Raw genomic sequence first — 17,095 nt, forward strand, 5'->3', positions numbered from 1 at the left:
TACACGGCGCTCCGACCCCCACCCAGCAAAAACAAGGCTTGCTTAACCCCATCCTGCAGGCCAGAGAGGAAAATGTCTAAGCGAATATCATTGAGGTGCACACCACCGGGCCGCATCAAACGCTGGTCGTCACCCTCCAGCTGGTAGCGGCGAATAACTACTCCACCCCGGGATCGAACAGAACGGGATATTCTAGCATTAATGGACCTTCTGGCCCTCTCAATTGAACCGGAATCCCTCGCACCCTGCCAAGTGACCCTGGGGATCATCTCAGACCATCCAATAACCACTTCGGGAAAGAAAGAAGGAATTCTTTCCAAATCCGCTCTAATGAGGGTAATGAGCTCTGCTACTTTCAGCAAGCAGAGGTCATTACCCCCAGCATGGTTTACCAGAATCACAGGGGAGCGTGCAAGCGTGCTGAGGTGAACCGTTTCCGGCAAAACCTGCGACCAGCGAAGGCCACGCCAAATGACTTCCACATTCTGGAAACCCAGGCACCGACCGCCGGGTCTTGATTCAGCTCTCTGACAAGCCCAGAACAGGTACGAATGCCCCACAAAACAGACCGTGGGTCGAGGGGAATCTGCAAGAAAATTAAAGCAAGTCAGGGCGGACATAAGACACAAAACAATTAGACTTCCAGCGACCAATACGTTGCACTTCAGCATCAGGTAACCCCGCCCTGGCAGCCTCCGTCGCCGCGCCAATCCTGAAAGAATGTGACCCATAATCCCCGGCAGGCAACCGAGGACAGTTAAGCAGCGCCGGAAAACCGAGCAAAGTTGAAAGCGGGTGAGAGGGGAGGACGTTGCATGGCATAAAAACAAGGGGCATGGAGGGCGAGATGCCGCGAATTCCGAGGTCGCCGCGACTGGGCAAGCAGGGCCGGGAATGCGATATAACGACACGCTAGAACCCCGGCCAAAATATCAGTTTTTTTTTGACCGGCGGAGGCGAATGCGCACCAAGGAATCCGTAATAAGGACATCCTCTTGCAAAACACCCCCTGGCTGGAACTTGGACGGGGGGAGGAGCTCGCTTATCCGAAAAGCTCAGAAAAACGCAAGGCAAAATGCAGCGCAAAACAACAAGACTTCTTGCGGGGAAGGGCAAGCTTGTTGCGAGGCCTGAAGCAGTTGGACCAGTAGATGAAATGAAACCGGGCGCCGATGCTCTTTGCGCACAGCCTTTCCGCACAGCTCTTTCCGCACAGTCGATGGTTACGCTCAGACGATCCGACACAGAGGAATGGACCAGATGGGTCCCTGCTAGCGCTACCCAGCCAGCCCAGGCCTTACCATAACCCGTCCAGGGCCTAGGAGCCACTGAGGCTCTGATGAGAGGAGTCACTCGCTCAGCGGGATGTCCCAGAGATGGGCCGGGCACATGGAGCCCTCCGGTGAAGCTGCTGGCACTAGGGTCCGGAACTCCTGCCAATGAAATGAGAGCGCATCAGCAGCGCTGTTAATGATACCTGGAACACGAGAGGCACGAAAATAAATATTATCCTGTAAACATCTTAACACCAGGTGCCGAACAAAGCCCAAACCGGGGGGGATGAGGAAGACAACCGGTTAACGCAATGAACCACAGATATGTTATCCGTGCAAAAACATACCCTCCTATTTTGTAGCGAAGGTCCCCATAATTCGATGGCCACTATAATGGGAAAAAGTTCCAACAAAGTAATATTGGAACAAAGGCCCGCCGTGCGCCACTCCTGAGGCCAGGGAGATGCGCACCACTGCGTACCTAGGATGGCACCAAAACCGACAGAACCCGCCGAGTCAGTAAACAGGGACAGGTCGGGCTGGAAATATCTGGGAGCTGCCAGCACGTATGGCCGTTGTAAGAAAGCAGAAAACTGCGCCACCTGAAAGTCCCATTTAAGCTTGAGCGTTAAGCGTACGTGACACAATGTCCGACTTCGCCAATGAAGCACCCCGGCCTGCCGCTCTCAGTAAAGAGACTGCCCTGTCAAAGGAAACACAGGAGACTGTAGCGTCCTCCTTAGAAATCCCGTCATTGACAGAATCGCCTTTGGGGAAGGACAAATGATGTCTAAAAACTGCCCAATGGAGAAACCCGGATATTATCAAAAGGAGGGATGAAAAAGGGGCCAACTATTCTACTTAACTCAACCTCCTTCCGAATTTTAGACTGCAAAACCTCTGAATACCGGGGGGGACACGGAAGGTTGCCCGCACAGCTAGGGCGGCAGGATAACCAAAAAGGGATGGAAAAACCGAAGGAAAAACCAAACCTAAGCTCAGCGGAAGCCCTTTTATTGGGGTACAGCTCTAGCCACGGGGACATCTCTGCTACGCTCACTGAGCTCTTTTGCGGTAGAGGATGCGTTGGATCTGGCCGGCTGCTGGTTAGGGCATCGAATGGCCGCATGAGATCCCCCGCAGACGGAACACTCATGTTTGAATTTACATAGAGAGAAGAACCTACAGTGGCCTTCGTTATACATCCAGCAGGATCCTGGCCTGCGGATTGACACAGGCCCCTGACCGCTGGAAGTGGGGACGGGGGCCGCTGACTGAAAGGGCACAGATTTTTGTGACAGCATCAGTCGCAACCAGAGGTCTGTGGATTTGACACCCCAACCGATATGCGGTAGAAGCGCCAATCGCCTACGGAACTCCTCGTCGTAGCGCCACCAGGCGGAACCGCCGTGGGACTTATAGGCGCTATAAACGGATTCCAAATACAGAAATAATTCACCGCAGCGCTCCGGGTGCTTCTGTGCCATGACATAACCCAAGACCGAGAAGGCCTGTAGCCAATTACCCATGGTGCGCGCCACCTTGGGCCGGCGATCGATGAACCTGTCTGAATTGGGGGAACGCTCTTTATCTACAGTATGCTGGTCTACAGTAACTAATGACCAGATGTCTATGTATTGGTTAGCCCAAATTTTCTCCATAGTGTCCATGTCAAAGTGCGCCCCCAAAGGAGACAGGCCGCAGAATGGCGATTCTTTATGATCACCTGCCCTAGGCGGGGCAGCAGGAGGGGGCTTACCTGCAGCAGCATTACTCCCGTCCAAGTGCGACAATAAAGATTTAAGTACCGGGACCAACTGAGGACCCAAAGAGGCCCCCCAAGCCCCCGTAAAATTCAACTCACCAGTAGTAGAAGGACCTGGAGGTTCGACTGGAGCGATTGGAGGATTCGGATCCTGAACCGCGCTGGCCCGGCTGGCCCCGCGAGAAGACCGTGCAGCTGATGCATGGGCACCCCTTCTGCGTCATGAATGAGACCTGCCAGCGATATCGCTGCAGGAGCTGACCTCCGATGATGAAGGTGACCGCCAACGAGACGATCTGGAGCGGGCACTTCTGTGGGACCGCCGCGCAGACCGTGAACGATGACGGGAACAACGTGGATGACAAGCTGCCGACCTGCGCCGATAACGGCGGTCGGATACATCAGATGAGCACCTTCTGGAATTGGGGCGTTCCCCCATATGCGCAATAGGGGCAGAGACCCCAGTAGGGGGCCCTAAATGTGCCATAAGCGATGAGGAAGTGGTGGGATTGGCTACAATAAAGTCAGGCAGGGTGGCCTGAGTGGGATTGGGGGGTAGGGGGAGTGGGTTGGCAGGAGCATTAGTGCAACTGTTGGCACTCCCAGGAGCCTGTGCCTCGGTAGAGGGGGCATCCCTGGGCTCATCTGCAGATGACACATTGGAATTTCTATTGCCCATAATCCCTGGGGTGACAGTCTGCAGCAGGGAGCTGAGGAGAGAGGAGCTTGCCTGCCAGGGAGCGGGAAACTGCTGAGGACTGGAGGGGGGCGGAGCCACAGACCACGCTGCCGGAAGCACTGACTGCACTCCGGCCAGCTCTCTGGAAACATCGCTACCCAGCTCAGTAACACAGGTGAGCGCAGCAGTATGCTGCGCTGCAGGGACCTGGGATGCCTGGGCACTTAGTGCCAGAGTGGGGGCAGAGATCACAGCAGATGTGGGCACACTAGCAGTGTTACTAGGCACTAGCACAGGCAAGGGGACAGAGGGAGCTCGGGGGTTAATGAAAGAAGCAGGGGGCGGGAGACCAGAACGTGCTGCAGGCTGAGCTGATAACACTCCTGCACACACGCTGGAGGCTGCGCCCCCCCGCTTTGAACCTCTCACACGTGGAGGAGGGAGGGAGGGAGAGCTGAGTCTGCCTAGGGCTCTAGTACGCCGTTTAGGGCGGCCAGAAACTAAAGAGTCCCCTGCAGGCATAGCAGGAGGGGGCTCCTGCAAGCCAGCAATGAGGGATGTTAGGAAAGCTGGGTTTTCCTGGACTCTAGCAGCTAGGGCTGCCAGGAGGGCTCTGTCGTCGGCCATACCTTGTTAGGAAGCTTCCTTCCAGAGGTGCCGGAGACTAAGAGGCAGGACACAGGGATGACCCTCCTTTTTATTAACTCTAAGGGTGGTATCTTCACCCATTACCCCGCCCGCCGAAGGGAGGGGGGGAGCGAACACCAACAACCAGCTATGTAGCTTTAGCAGAAAGACAGTGGGATTTTAACTCACAAACTGCCAGCAGTGTCTGCAGTCCGGCGCGCCTGCGTTATACACTGTGGCGCTAGTATTCATTCAACTTTGGGTAGCCTCGCAATATAATGGTAAAATGAAAATAAAAATAGGATTGAATGAGGAAGTGCCCTGGAGTCCAATAATATATGGTTATGGGGAGGTAGTTAATGTCTAATCTGGACAAGGGACGGACAGGTCCTGTGGGATCCATGCCTGGTTCATTTTTATGAACGTCAGCTTGTCCACATTGGCTGTAGACAGGCGGCTGCGTTTGTCTGTAATGACGCCCCCTGCCGTGCTGAATACACGTTCAGACAAAACGCTGGCTGCCGGGCAGGCCAGCACCTCCAAGGCATAAAAGGCTAGCTCTGGCCACGTGGACAATTTAGAGACCCAGAAGTTGAATGGGGCCGAACCATCAGTCAGTACGTGGAGGGGTGTGCACACGTACTGTTCCACCATGTTAGTGAAATGTTGCCTCCTGCTAACACGTTGCGTATCAGGTGGTGGTGCAGTTAGCTGTGGCGTGTTGACAAAAGTTTTCCACATCTCTGCCATGCTAACCCTGCCCTCAGAGGAGCTGGCCGTGACACAGCTGCCTTGGCGACCTCTTGCTCCTCCTCTGCCTTGGCCTTGGGCTTCCACTTGTTCCCCTGTGACATTTGGGAATGCTCTCAGTAGCGCGTCTACCAACGTGCGCTTGTACTCGCGCATCTTCCTATCACGCTCCAGTGCAGGAAGTAAGGTGGGCACATTGTCTTTGTAGCGTGGATCCAGCAGGGTGGCAACCCAGTAGTCCGCACAGGTTAAAATGTGGGCAACTCTGCTGTCGTTGCGCAGGCACTGCAGCATGTAGTCGCTCATGTGTGCCAGGCTGCCCAGGGGTAAGGACAAGCTGTCCTCTGTGGGAGGCGTATCGTCATCGTCCTGCCTTTCCCCCCAGCCACGCACCAGTGATGGACCCGAGCTGCGTTGGGTGCCACCCCGCTGTGACCATGCTTCATCCTCATCCTCCTCCACCTCCTCCTCATCCTCGTCCTCCTCGTCCTCCAGTAGTGGGCCCTGGCTGGCCACATTTGTACCTGGCCTCTGCTGTTGCCAAAAACCTCCCTCTGAGTCACTTCGAAGAGACTGGCCTGAAAGTGCTAAAAATGACCCCTCTTCCTCCTCCTCCTCCTCCTCCTCCTCCTCCTGGGCCACCTCCTCTTCCATCATCGCCCTAAGTGTTTTCTCAAGGAGACATAGAAGTGGTATTGTAACGCTGATAACGGTGTCATCGCCACTGGCCATGTTGGTGGAGTACTCGAAACAGCGCAACAGGGCACACAGGTCTCGCATGGAGGCCCAGTCATTGGTGGTGAAGTGGTGCTGTTCTGTAGTGCGACTGACCCGTGCGTGCTGCAGCTGAAACTCCACTATGGCCTGCTGCTGCTCGCACAGTCTGTCCAGCATGTGCAAGGTGGAGTTCCACCTGGTGGGCACGTCGCATATGAGGCGGTGAGCGGGAAGGCCGAAGTTACGCTGTAGCGCAGACAGGCGAGCAGCAGCAGGATGTGAACGCCGGAAGCGCGAACAGACGGCCCGCACTTTATGCAGCAGCTCTGACATGTCGGGGTAGTTGTGAATGAACTTCTGCACCACCAAATTCAGCACATGCGCCAAGCAAGGGATGTGCGTCAAATTGGCTAGTCCCAGAGCTGCAACGAGATTTCGCCCATTATCACACACCACCAGGCCGGGCTTGAGGCTCACCGGCAGCAACCACTCGTCGGTCTGTTGTTCAATACCCCGCCACAACTCCTGTGCGGTGTGGGGCCTGTCCCCCAAACATGAGTTTCAGAATGGCCTGCTGACGTTTACCCCGGGCTGTGCTGAAGTTGGTGGTGAAGGTGTGTGGCTGACTGGATGAGCAGGTGGAAGAAGAGGAGGAGGAAGCCGAGAAGGAGGAGGTGGCAACAGGAGGCAAAGAATGTTGCCCTGCGATCCTTGGCGGCGGAAGGACGTGCGCCAAACAGCTCTCCGCCTGGGGCCCAGCTGCCACTACATTTACCCAGTGTGCAGTTAGGGAGATATAGCGTCCCTGGCCGTGCTTACTGGTCCATGTATCTGTGGTTAGGTGGACCTTGCTACAGATGGCGTTGCGCAGTGCACACTTGATTTAATGGGATACTTGGTTGTGCAGGGAAGGCACGGCTCTCTTGGAGAAGTAGTGCCGGCTGGGAACAACATACTGTGGGACAGCAAGCGACATGAGCTGTTTGAAGCTGTCTGTGTCCACCAGCCTAAATGACAGCATTTCATAGGCCAGTAGTTTAGAAATGCTGGCATTCAGGGCCAGGGATCGAGGGTGGCTAGGTGGGAATTTACGCTTTCTATCAAATGTTTGTGAGATGGAGAGCTGAACGCTGGCGTGTGACATGGTTGAGACGCTTGGTGACGGAGGTGGTGGTGGTGGTGTTGGTGGTACATCCCCTGTTTGCTGGGCGGCAGGTGCCAACGTTCCTCCAGAGGCGGAGGAAGAGGCCGAGGCGGCAGCAGCAGAATAGGCCGAGGCGGCAGCAGCAGAAGAGGTAGCAGGGGGAGCCTGAGTGACTTCCTTGGTTTTAAGGTGTTTACTCCACTGCAGTTCATGCTTTGCATGCAGGTGCCTGGTCATGCAGGTTGTGCTCAGGTTCAGAACGTTAATGCCTCGCTTCAGGCTCTGATGGCACAGCGTGCAAACCACTCGGGTCTTGTCGTCAGCACATTGTTTGAAGAAGTGCCATGCCAGGGAACTCCTTGAAGCTGCCTTTGGGGTGCTCGGTCCCAGATGGCGGCGGTCAGTAGCAGGCGGAGTCTCTTGGCGGCGGGTGTTCTGCTTTTGCCCACTGCTCCCTCTTTTGCTACGCTGTTGGCTCGGTCTCACCACTGCCTCTTCCTCCGAACTGTGAAAGTCAGTGGCACGACCTTCATTCCATGTGGGGTCTAGGACCTCATCGTCCCCTGCATCGTCTTCCACCCAGTCTTGATCCCTGACCTCCTGTTCAGTCTGCACACTGCAGAAAGACGCAGCAGTTGGCACCTGTGTTTCGTCATCATCAGAGACATGCTGAGGTGGTATTCCCATGTCCTCATCATCAGGAAACATAAGTGGTTGTGCGTCAGTGCATTCTATGTCTTTCACCGCTGGGGAAGGGCTAGGTGGATGCCCTTGGGAAACCCTGCCAGCGGAGTCTTCAAACAGCATAAGAGACTGCTGCATAACTTGAGGCTGAGACAGTTTCCCTGGTATGCATGGGGGTGATGTGACAGACTGATGGGGTTGGTTTTCAGGCACCATCTGTGCGCTTTCTGCAGAAGACTGGGTGGGAGATAATGTGAACGTGCTGGATCCACTGTCGGCCACCCAATTGACTAATGCCTGTACCTGCTCAGGCCTTACCATCCTTAGAACGGCATTGGGCCCCACCATATATCGCTGTAAATTCTGGCGGCTACTGGGACCTGAGGTAGTTGGTACACTAGGACGTGTGGATGTGGCAGAACGGCCACGTCCTCTCCCAGCACCAGAGGGTCCACTAACACCACCACGACCATGTCCACGTCCGCGTCCCTTACTAGATGTTTTTCTCATTGTTATGGTTCACCACAACAACAAATATATTATTTGGCCCAATGTATTGTATTCAAATTCAGCGGGATATAAATTTGAGGCCTAGTATTTAGGCGCTGGGTGACCGGTATGGATTTAGTGACAGAATTAGACTTGGAAATGCACAGAAGCGTGTGTGTGTGAAGTTATTCTGAATGACCCAATGTGCACCTTGAATATTATATACCCTTTTAGGGATAGATTTCAAATAGCTCTGATATAGCAGAAACCACTAAATTATGAAATTGCTAAATTGGGAATTGTATTTCAACCCAGAACAAGAAATGTGCTTGAACGGACACTAAATAACTCTCCCAGCTACAGCACTAAGGACAGATTTAGCAGGATATAAATTTGAGGCCTAGTATTTAGGCGCTGGGTGACAGGTATGGGTTTAGTGACAGAATTAGACTTGGAAATGCACAGTAGCGGGTGTGTGAAGTTATTCTGAATGTCCCTATGTGCACCTTCAATATGATCTACCCTTTTAGGGATAGATTTCAAATAGCTCTGATATAGCAGAAACCACTAAATTATGAAATTGCTAAATTGGGAATTGTATTTCAACCCAGAACAAGAAATGTGCTTGAACGGACACTAAATAACTCGCCCAGCTACAGCACTAAGGACAGATTTAGCAGGATATAAATTTGAGGCCTAGTATTTAGGCGCTGGGTGACAGGTATGGGTTTAGTGACAGAATTAGACTTGGAAATACACAGTAGCGGGTGTGTGTGAAGTTATTCTGAATGACCCAATGTGCACCTTGAATATTATATACCCTTTTAGGGATAGATTTCAAATAGCTCTGATATAGCAGAAACCACTAAATTATGAAATTGCTAAATTGGGAATTGTATTTCAACCCAGAACAAGAAATGTGCTTGAACGGACACTAAATAACTCGCCCAGCTACAGCACTAAGGACAGATTTAGCTAGATATAAATTTGAGGCCTAGTATTTAGGCGCTGGGTGACAGGTATGGGTTTAGTGACAGAATTAGACTTGGAAATGCACAGTAGCGGGTGTGTGAAGTTATTCTGAATGACCCTATGTGCACCTTGAATATTATATACCCTTTTAGGGATAGATTTCAAATAGCTCTGATACAGCAGAAACCACTAAATTTTTAAATTGCTAAATTGGAAATTGTATTTCAACCCAGAACAAAAAATGTGCTTTGACGGACACTAAATAACTTTCCCAGCCACAACAGGACAGCGGTAACGAGAGATTTAGCGGGATATAAATTTGAGGCCTAGTATTTAGGCGCTGGGTGACCGGTATGGATTTAGTGACAGAATTAGACTGGGATATGGCCAAAAAATAACCACACTATTGCTGGTTAAATGCACTTGGTGATGGGCGCAGCTTGCCCCTGATGTAGTATATGGCCAAAAAATGAACAGACTATTGCTGGTTAAATGCACTTGGTGTCACAGCTTGACCAACCACACTACTGAGGGTTAAATGCACTTGGTGACGGGCGCAGCTTGCCCCTGATTTAGTATATGGCCAAAAAATGAACAGACTATTGCTGGTTAAATGCACTTGGTGTGATAGCTTGACCAACCACACTACTGAGGGTTAAATGCACTTGGTGTGACAGCTTCACCCTGATGTAGGCTTTAGCCAAAAAACAACCACACCATTGAGGGTTAAATGCACTTGGTCGCAGCTTGTGCTGGCGCACCACAAGACACAAAATGGCCGCCGATCACCCCAGAAAAATGTGACTGACAAACGGTCTGGGCAGCCTAAAAACAGTGAGCAATTGAGGATCAGCAGCTCAATGATCCACAGCTGCAGATCGATCAGTTAATCAAGTCCTTTGGAGGAGTTAATCTGCCTAATCTCGCCCTACTGTCGCAGCCGCAACCTCTCCCTACGCTAATCAGAGCAGAGTGACGGGCGGCGCTATGTGACTCCAGCTTAAATAGAGGCTGGGTCACATGGTGCTCTGGCCAATCACAGCCATGCCAATAGTAGGCATGGCTGTGATGGCCTCTTGGGGCAAGTAGTATGACGCTTGTTGATTGGCTGCTTAGCAGCCTTTCAAAAAGCGCCAAGAAAGCGTCACAAAAGCGCGAAGAAAGCGACGAACACCGAACCCGGACTTTTACGAAAATGTCCGGGTTCGGGTCCGTGTCACGGACACCCCAAAATTCGGTACGAACCCGAACTATACAGTTCGAGTTCGCTCATCCCTACTTATAACATAACACAACAGTCCCTTTTCAGGCTTGGTGCTTGTTCACACACAGAAAAAAAAACAAATAACGTTTACCCGGTATCCTGGGTGTCCGTTTACACCCGGTTAAATGCTCAGCCTCAGAAAGTCCACTTGCAGGCTGTAAGGTGGCCTGCTCGCTGACACACGGTCTACAGACCTCAGCGCAAAGATCTCCACAGCTCCACTGTCAGAGAGAGTTAATCCACACCACCTGACAGTGCTGACTGCTTTTAAACCTGCCAGCACTGTAACTACTCCCAGAAAAAGCTGTCCTGGATCAGCTTTACAGCCATACTAAACAGCCGAAGTGTCAGACTGAAATCTGCAATAATGACACTTAAGGGAAAAAAAACGGCTCTTACCTCACCGAGGCCAGGAACCTTGGTGACACGTACCGACCATCAAGGATGGCCCCTTGTTCCTTCCTACATACCTCCCCCTTTGTTCAACCCTAAGGGGGTGGACACACATTCCTTCCTACACCGCTTATAAATCAATATCAATTTATTACATGATTCCAAAAACATATATAACATACATGATTAAAACGGGGTATAAGTGCAGGGAAAGAGCGACATCATCTGGAGGAAGGACACACGGATACAGAGCTCATACATATGTCCATATACTCAAATGCATAAATTCACAAACGCGCGTTTCAGATAACCTTCACCCCTAGGCGAAGGTTCGCCGAAACGCGCGTTGGTGCTGGCGCCATCCTGGAGTGAGCACAGAATGGGTCATTGTTCTTTTTCCAATTGATTGTTATGTGACACGATTGCACTTGCACTTTATTGTGAATTTATGCATTTGAGTATATGGACATATACAGTTGCAAGAAAAAGTATGTGAACCCTTTGGAATGATATGGATTTCTGCACAAATTGGTCAAAAAATGTGATCTGATCTTTATCTAAGTCACAACAATACACAATCACAGTCTGCTTAATCTAATAACACACAAAGATTTAAATGTTACCATGTTTTTTATTGAACACACCATGTAAACATTCACAGTGCAGGTGGAAAAAGTATGTGAACCCCTATACTAATGATATCTCCAAGAGCTAATTGGAGTGAGGTGTCAGCCAACTGGAGTCCAATCAATAAGATGAGATTGGAGGTGTTGGCTACAGCTGCCCTGCCCTATAAAAAGCACACTAGTTCTGGGTTTGCTTTTCACAAGACGCATTGCCTGATGTAAATGAAGCCTCGCACAAAAGAGCTCCCAGAAGACCTACAATTAAGAATTGTTGACTTGCATAAAGCTGGAAAGGGTTATAAAAGTATCTCCAAAAGTCTTGCTGTTCATCAGTCCATGGTAAGACAAATTGTCTATAAATGGAGAAAGTTCAGCACTGCTGCTACTCTCCCTAGGAGTGGCCGTCCTGTAAAGATAACTGCAAGAGCACAGCGCAGACTGCACAATGAGGTATAGAAGAATCCTAGAGTGTCAGCTAAAGGCTTACAAAAGTCTCTGGCATATGCCAACATCCCTGTTAGCGAATGTACGATACGTAAAACACTAAACAATGGATTTCATGGGAGGAAGCCACTGCTGTCAAAAAAAAAAAATTGCTGCACATTTACAGTTTGCACAAGAGCACCTGGATGTTCCACAGCAGTACTGGCAAAATATTCTGTGGACAGATGAAACCAAAGTTAAGTTGTTTGGAAGAAACACACAACACTATGTGTGGAGAAAAAGAGGCATAGCACACCAACATCAAAACCTCACCCCAACTGTGAAGTATGGTGGTAGGGGCATCATGGTTTGGGGCTGCTTTGCTGCGTCAGGGTCTTGACGGATTGCTATCATCGAAGAAAAAATGAATTCCCAAGTTTACCAAGACATTTTGCAGGAGAACTTACGGCCATCTGTCCACCAGCTGAAGCTCAACAGAAGATGGGTGTTGCAACAGGACAACAACCCAAAACATAGCAGTAAATCAACAGAATGGCTTAAATAGAAGAAAATACACCTTCTGGAGTGGCCTAGTCAGAGTCCTGACCTCAACCCGATTGAGATGCTGTGGCATGACCTCAAGAAAGCGATTCACACCACACATCCCAAGAATATTACTGAACTGAAACAGTTCTGTAAAGAGGAATGGTCAAGAATTACTCCTGACCGTTGTGCACGTCTGTTTTGCAACTACAGGAAACGTTTGGTTGACGTTATTGCTGCCAAAAGAGGTTCAACCTGTTATTAAATCCAAGGGTTCACATACTTTTTCCACCTGCACTGTGAATGTTTACATGGTGTGTTCAATAAAAACATGGTAACATTTAATTCTTTGTGTGTTATTAGATTAAGCAGACTGTGATTGTCTATTGTTGTGATTTAGATGAAGATCAGATCACATTTTATGACCAATTTGTGCAGAAATCCATATCCTTCCAAAGGGTTCACATACTTTTTCTTGCAACTGTATATGAACTCTGTATCTGCTGTGTCCTTCCTCCAGATGATGTCGCTCTTTCCTGCACTTATACCTCTTTTTAGTCATGTATGTTATATAGGTTTTTGGAATCATGTAGTAATCTTCCACCTCTGGGATCCAAACCTATCTCCAGATTGGGCCGCCTGAAGTGCAGGAGAGCAGACCACGCAAGGACAGCCACCCTCCATTCACCACTATGGGAGTTCTGAAAATAGCTGATCATTGGCTCTGCTATTTCCAGTAGTCCTATGGAGGTGAATGGAGACATGGCCGAACATGTGTGGTGAACTTTACATTCACTTCTCTGGGACTGAAAATAGCCAAACATGCTGGGAGTTTCCTTATGCCCCAATTACTTGACTGTATTTCCACTTAGTTTAGGTTCCTGCAGAGCTGATGACTGCTCAGACTCTAATACTAGACTGTCTCAAGTAAGAGAACAAGCCAAGGGGATGGACCTGTCCTTGTTCAGAGCTTGTTACTAAGCAATAGTTATATGAGCCCATTTACACAGTATTCTGGTTGTCGATTTTGTTTTTCTCAAATTAGAAGAAAAAGATAATTTCCTATTTTCATAACCTTGTTAATACTTAACTCTTTTTCTAGAGCTACATGCCAATTATAAAAGCAAAGTTCACAAAGATGTCTTTTTTATAAAAAGAGATAAACACTCCAAAAAAAGTAGGACTGTGTAGAAAACTGCAAATTAATGTCATCTTTCAATCATTGATGAACTGAAACTTTGCTGTGGGACAGAATTCTTCCAATATGACGTAAGAGCCTTTTTTATCACTTTGTTAGTCTTTTACTGTGTTGTTTACAGTATATAGTGATAAAATTAAAGGAGTTTTCCTGGACTCTACATTTATTTTCTATCCACAGGGTAGAGGGCTCCACTATTGAGACCCCCACCAAACACAAGAACAGGAGCCCTGCATCCCCGTTCCACTTTACTGCATGGTTAAAGCCAGGAGGGGATTCAATGGAGTGGCAGTCGAGCATAAGCGCTGGCACTTCATTCAAAGTCTATGGGACTGACAAATATAGCCTATGAATAAATAGGTGAAAAATGTTGATTTCGGAAAAACATTTCAAGTAAATCTAAACTTTAGAATATACTACATTAAAAACTAATCCAACTGCCCTAAAATTAATTTTTGTAATATTTTTTTTTTTTTTTTTAAATATGTTTTATTAATTTATAATGCAAAAATTCATATCCATATTACAATTATAATATTATAAAATCCTTCAGTCCGTAAATTTGTGATTTGCAACATGATTAAGAATAATTTCATGCAAGTATCCATGCTTATGGAGACAAAAAAAAGTAAAAATGGAGATCTCGCTTGCTGGGGGAAAGGCAGGATACGTCCGCCATTCACAGCCTAATAGGCAAAACAAACACACAGAGCATCCCACTTGACATATTGTTATCTATAGAGGGGAAAAAAGGTTAGGGGCCCTCAGCCCGGGTGACAGCCAGGGAGCGAGCGCGCGCCCCGCGCTCTCTCCCCCGATCATAGGCGGGAAATTGACAGGATTGACCAACATGTAACCATTCATCCAGTGCTCACATTAACCGTACGTAGCGGGCCTACTGCGATCTTTGATCGCAAGCATTTCATAAAACAAATTTGGGGGTCCAGCAGTCTTCCATCGCAGTAGAGAAGGAACTTCTTGCATAATTTGCTGCCTCATCCCCATGTAGTTAAATTGAGAGTTTAATGCCCGACTTAACCGTAGCTCACATATGTCCACACCAGTGTCTCGCATATAAAGGGACTCAGCTCGAGTATCACTCGGTGATCACCGGCATTTAGGGAAGATGTAGACATAAGCATTACCTAAAACCGGCTCTGTCCCGCTAAGAGAACACCTCTTGGTACCCATACAACCTGTGTCATATCACTGCCTGCAGTCGAGCCACATGTCTGTCAGAGAGAGCCGCGTCCTAGGGCACACCCATTCGCCGGGCTGCCCAATATCCCGGGTCCCGGATCCCCACCCATAACCGGCACAGTGTAGTGGTTCAATTAAACATTTTGGTTCGTTTTTAAAAAGAATTTAACCGTTGTTTAATGGCGGAAGGTCCTGCCATCCCCCAGCATTCCTAGAGATACTCCAGTTCCCAAGTGCAACTTCACCTCCTTTGCTATTTATAATTCATATAGAAAAGACCGGACCAATAGGATCATTCCCAACCCACCCCGCCCAGCCCCCCCCCCCCCCCCACCTTGCAGGAAGGAAAAAAAAAAAAAAAAAAAAGGAAAAGAAAACAAGAAAATAACCCAGATTAATTATTTAAGCTTGTCCCAGTCTGCCCACAGTTTGCCCCACTTTAGATAGGATCCTCTTTGTTTATACAAAATCCTCTCATAACTTTTCACTTTCTCAACCAAGCTTAACCAATGGTTGCAGTCTGGAGCAGAAGAGGAAAACCATAATCTGGAAATGAGAAGCCTGGCCAAAAACATTACTTTAATCAATAGTTGGCGTTTTATAGGCTGGTAATTGACCTCTGATAAATCTCCCAGGACCCATATCCTGGGGGACAGAGGAATAGCAATATTAAGTTTACGAGCCAAGTTAATTTGGACCGATCTCCAATAGCTGCTCACCATTGGGCAGTCCCAAAACAGATGTAAATGATCCGCCTCGGAATCGCCACAGCGTGGGCAGTCAGAGGAGGCTCTAAGTCCTCTCCTATATAACCACAGCGGTGTCACATATATTTTGTGCAAAATATTAAATTGTACAACAGTGTGATTAAAGTTGTGTGAAACAAATTTTAAGCTTTCCCCTATATTCTCCCAATCTGGAGAACCCATCTCTAGAAGTACAGAAGACCAGGATCTTTGTCCTGGAGAAAGAACACCCAAAAAAAATCCTTTCATTAAGTGTCTATAACAGTGTGATATCTTAATTCTTGTGACAACTTTTTTACAGAGTAAATCATGTAAAAATTGGGGAGTATCTATAGAAAGAAGGTGACTATTCAAAGTACTAGAAAGTGCTGACCTTAATTGAAAGTATGCATACCAAGCCACCTCGCCCAGGTTTGTTCTTTGCCTTAGCTCCGTCGGGGACAGGATTTGTCCGCCGCTGACCACCTGATATAAGTATTGAACATTCTTAGTCCTCCAATACTGGCAACAACCCAAATCCCCTAACTCCAAGAGCTTTGAGTTGTGCCACAATGGAGTACAGATAAGTGATGCCTTGACTCCACACCAGCTCCTTATAACCAGCCACGTCTTTATAGCCATTCTGCAAAAGAGTTTATACCCAATCTGTGGATTTGATAAATAATCAGACTCCAGTACAGTAAAAAAATCTGAAAAACCTGAGTCTTTCACCGCTCTGTTGCAGAAATGGCTACTTTCCCAATCATTAAAAAAACAAAGTTGAGAGGCCACGAAATAGCCCTTAAAATAAGGGAGGTTAAGACCTCCCTGATTATAGGGCATGGAAAAATAGAGTGCCTTCAGTCTCACGCGCTTCCTCCCCCATAATAGATCGTTCAGCATCCGCTCTATCAATCTAAAATACTTGTCCGTGATCCATACAGGCAAGTTGCGAAGGACATAAAGAACCTGGGGCAGCACTACCATTTTTATTAGAGAGATTCTATCCGCTCTTGCGGGCAAGATTTTTTGCCATATCTTAATTTTGGCCCTCAGCTTTTTCAACAGGGGAATCAAATTGAGTTGAAGGTATTCTTGAGGTTTGACAGAAACTGAAATCCCCAGGTATTTTATTGAATCAGAGATTGTTAACTGATTGTCCCAGTCGCCTCGCAACTCATCTATAGGGAGGAGAACAGTCTTCTCCCAGTTAATCTGCAAACCAGACGGAGCAGAAAAAGAGCCCACCAAATCCATTATTCGAGGAAGAGTGATTTCTGTTTGATGGACAAAAACCAAGATATCGTCTGCATAGAGGGATACACGATCATTCTTCCCCATTACACCGAAGCCAGACACCTGCGAGTCTTGCCTAATACTAACTGCTAAGGGTTCAATATAAATATTAAACAAGAGGGGGGAAAGAGGGCATCCTTGGCGAGTGCCTCTTCCTAGGGAAAAACTCTCAGTGATCTTGTCATTAATCCTAATCCTGGCAACTGGAGAGCCATATAATAACTGCACCATCGACATAAATCTCGGACCAAAACCCATTTTTTCATCACCTCCCAGAGAAAAATCCACTCCACTCTGTCGAAGGCTTTTGTAGCATCCAACGACAG

At 48.4% G+C, this 17,095-nt stretch overlaps 1 protein-coding gene across 1 annotated transcript; it reads right to left on the minus strand.

Moving 5' to 3' along the window:
- Window positions 1–953: 953 nt before the first annotated feature.
- On the minus strand, window positions 954–4,442 carry LOC122940190 (protein PRRC2C-like). The gene is made up of 2 exons (XM_044296631.1): window positions 3,139–4,442; window positions 954–1,433 (listed from the first exon to the last, which is right to left on the minus strand). The coding sequence occupies exon 1, from the start codon at window positions 4,343–4,345 to the stop codon at window positions 3,260–3,262; it is 1,086 nt and encodes a 361-aa protein (XP_044152566.1). The 5' UTR covers window positions 4,346–4,442; the 3' UTR covers window positions 954–1,433; window positions 3,139–3,259.
- Between the last annotated feature and the right edge of the window lie 12,653 nt (window positions 4,443–17,095).

This window comes from Bufo gargarizans, chromosome 6 (genome assembly GCF_014858855.1).
Source record: "Bufo gargarizans isolate SCDJY-AF-19 chromosome 6, ASM1485885v1, whole genome shotgun sequence".
In the NCBI taxonomy this organism is placed as follows: Eukaryota; Metazoa; Chordata; class Amphibia; order Anura; family Bufonidae; genus Bufo; species Bufo gargarizans.

Coding starts and splice junctions, on each gene's coding strand:
- LOC122940190 (XM_044296631.1), bottom strand. CDS start 4,345: ATGGCCGACGACAGAGCCCTCCTGGCAGCCCTAGCTGCTAGAGTCCAG.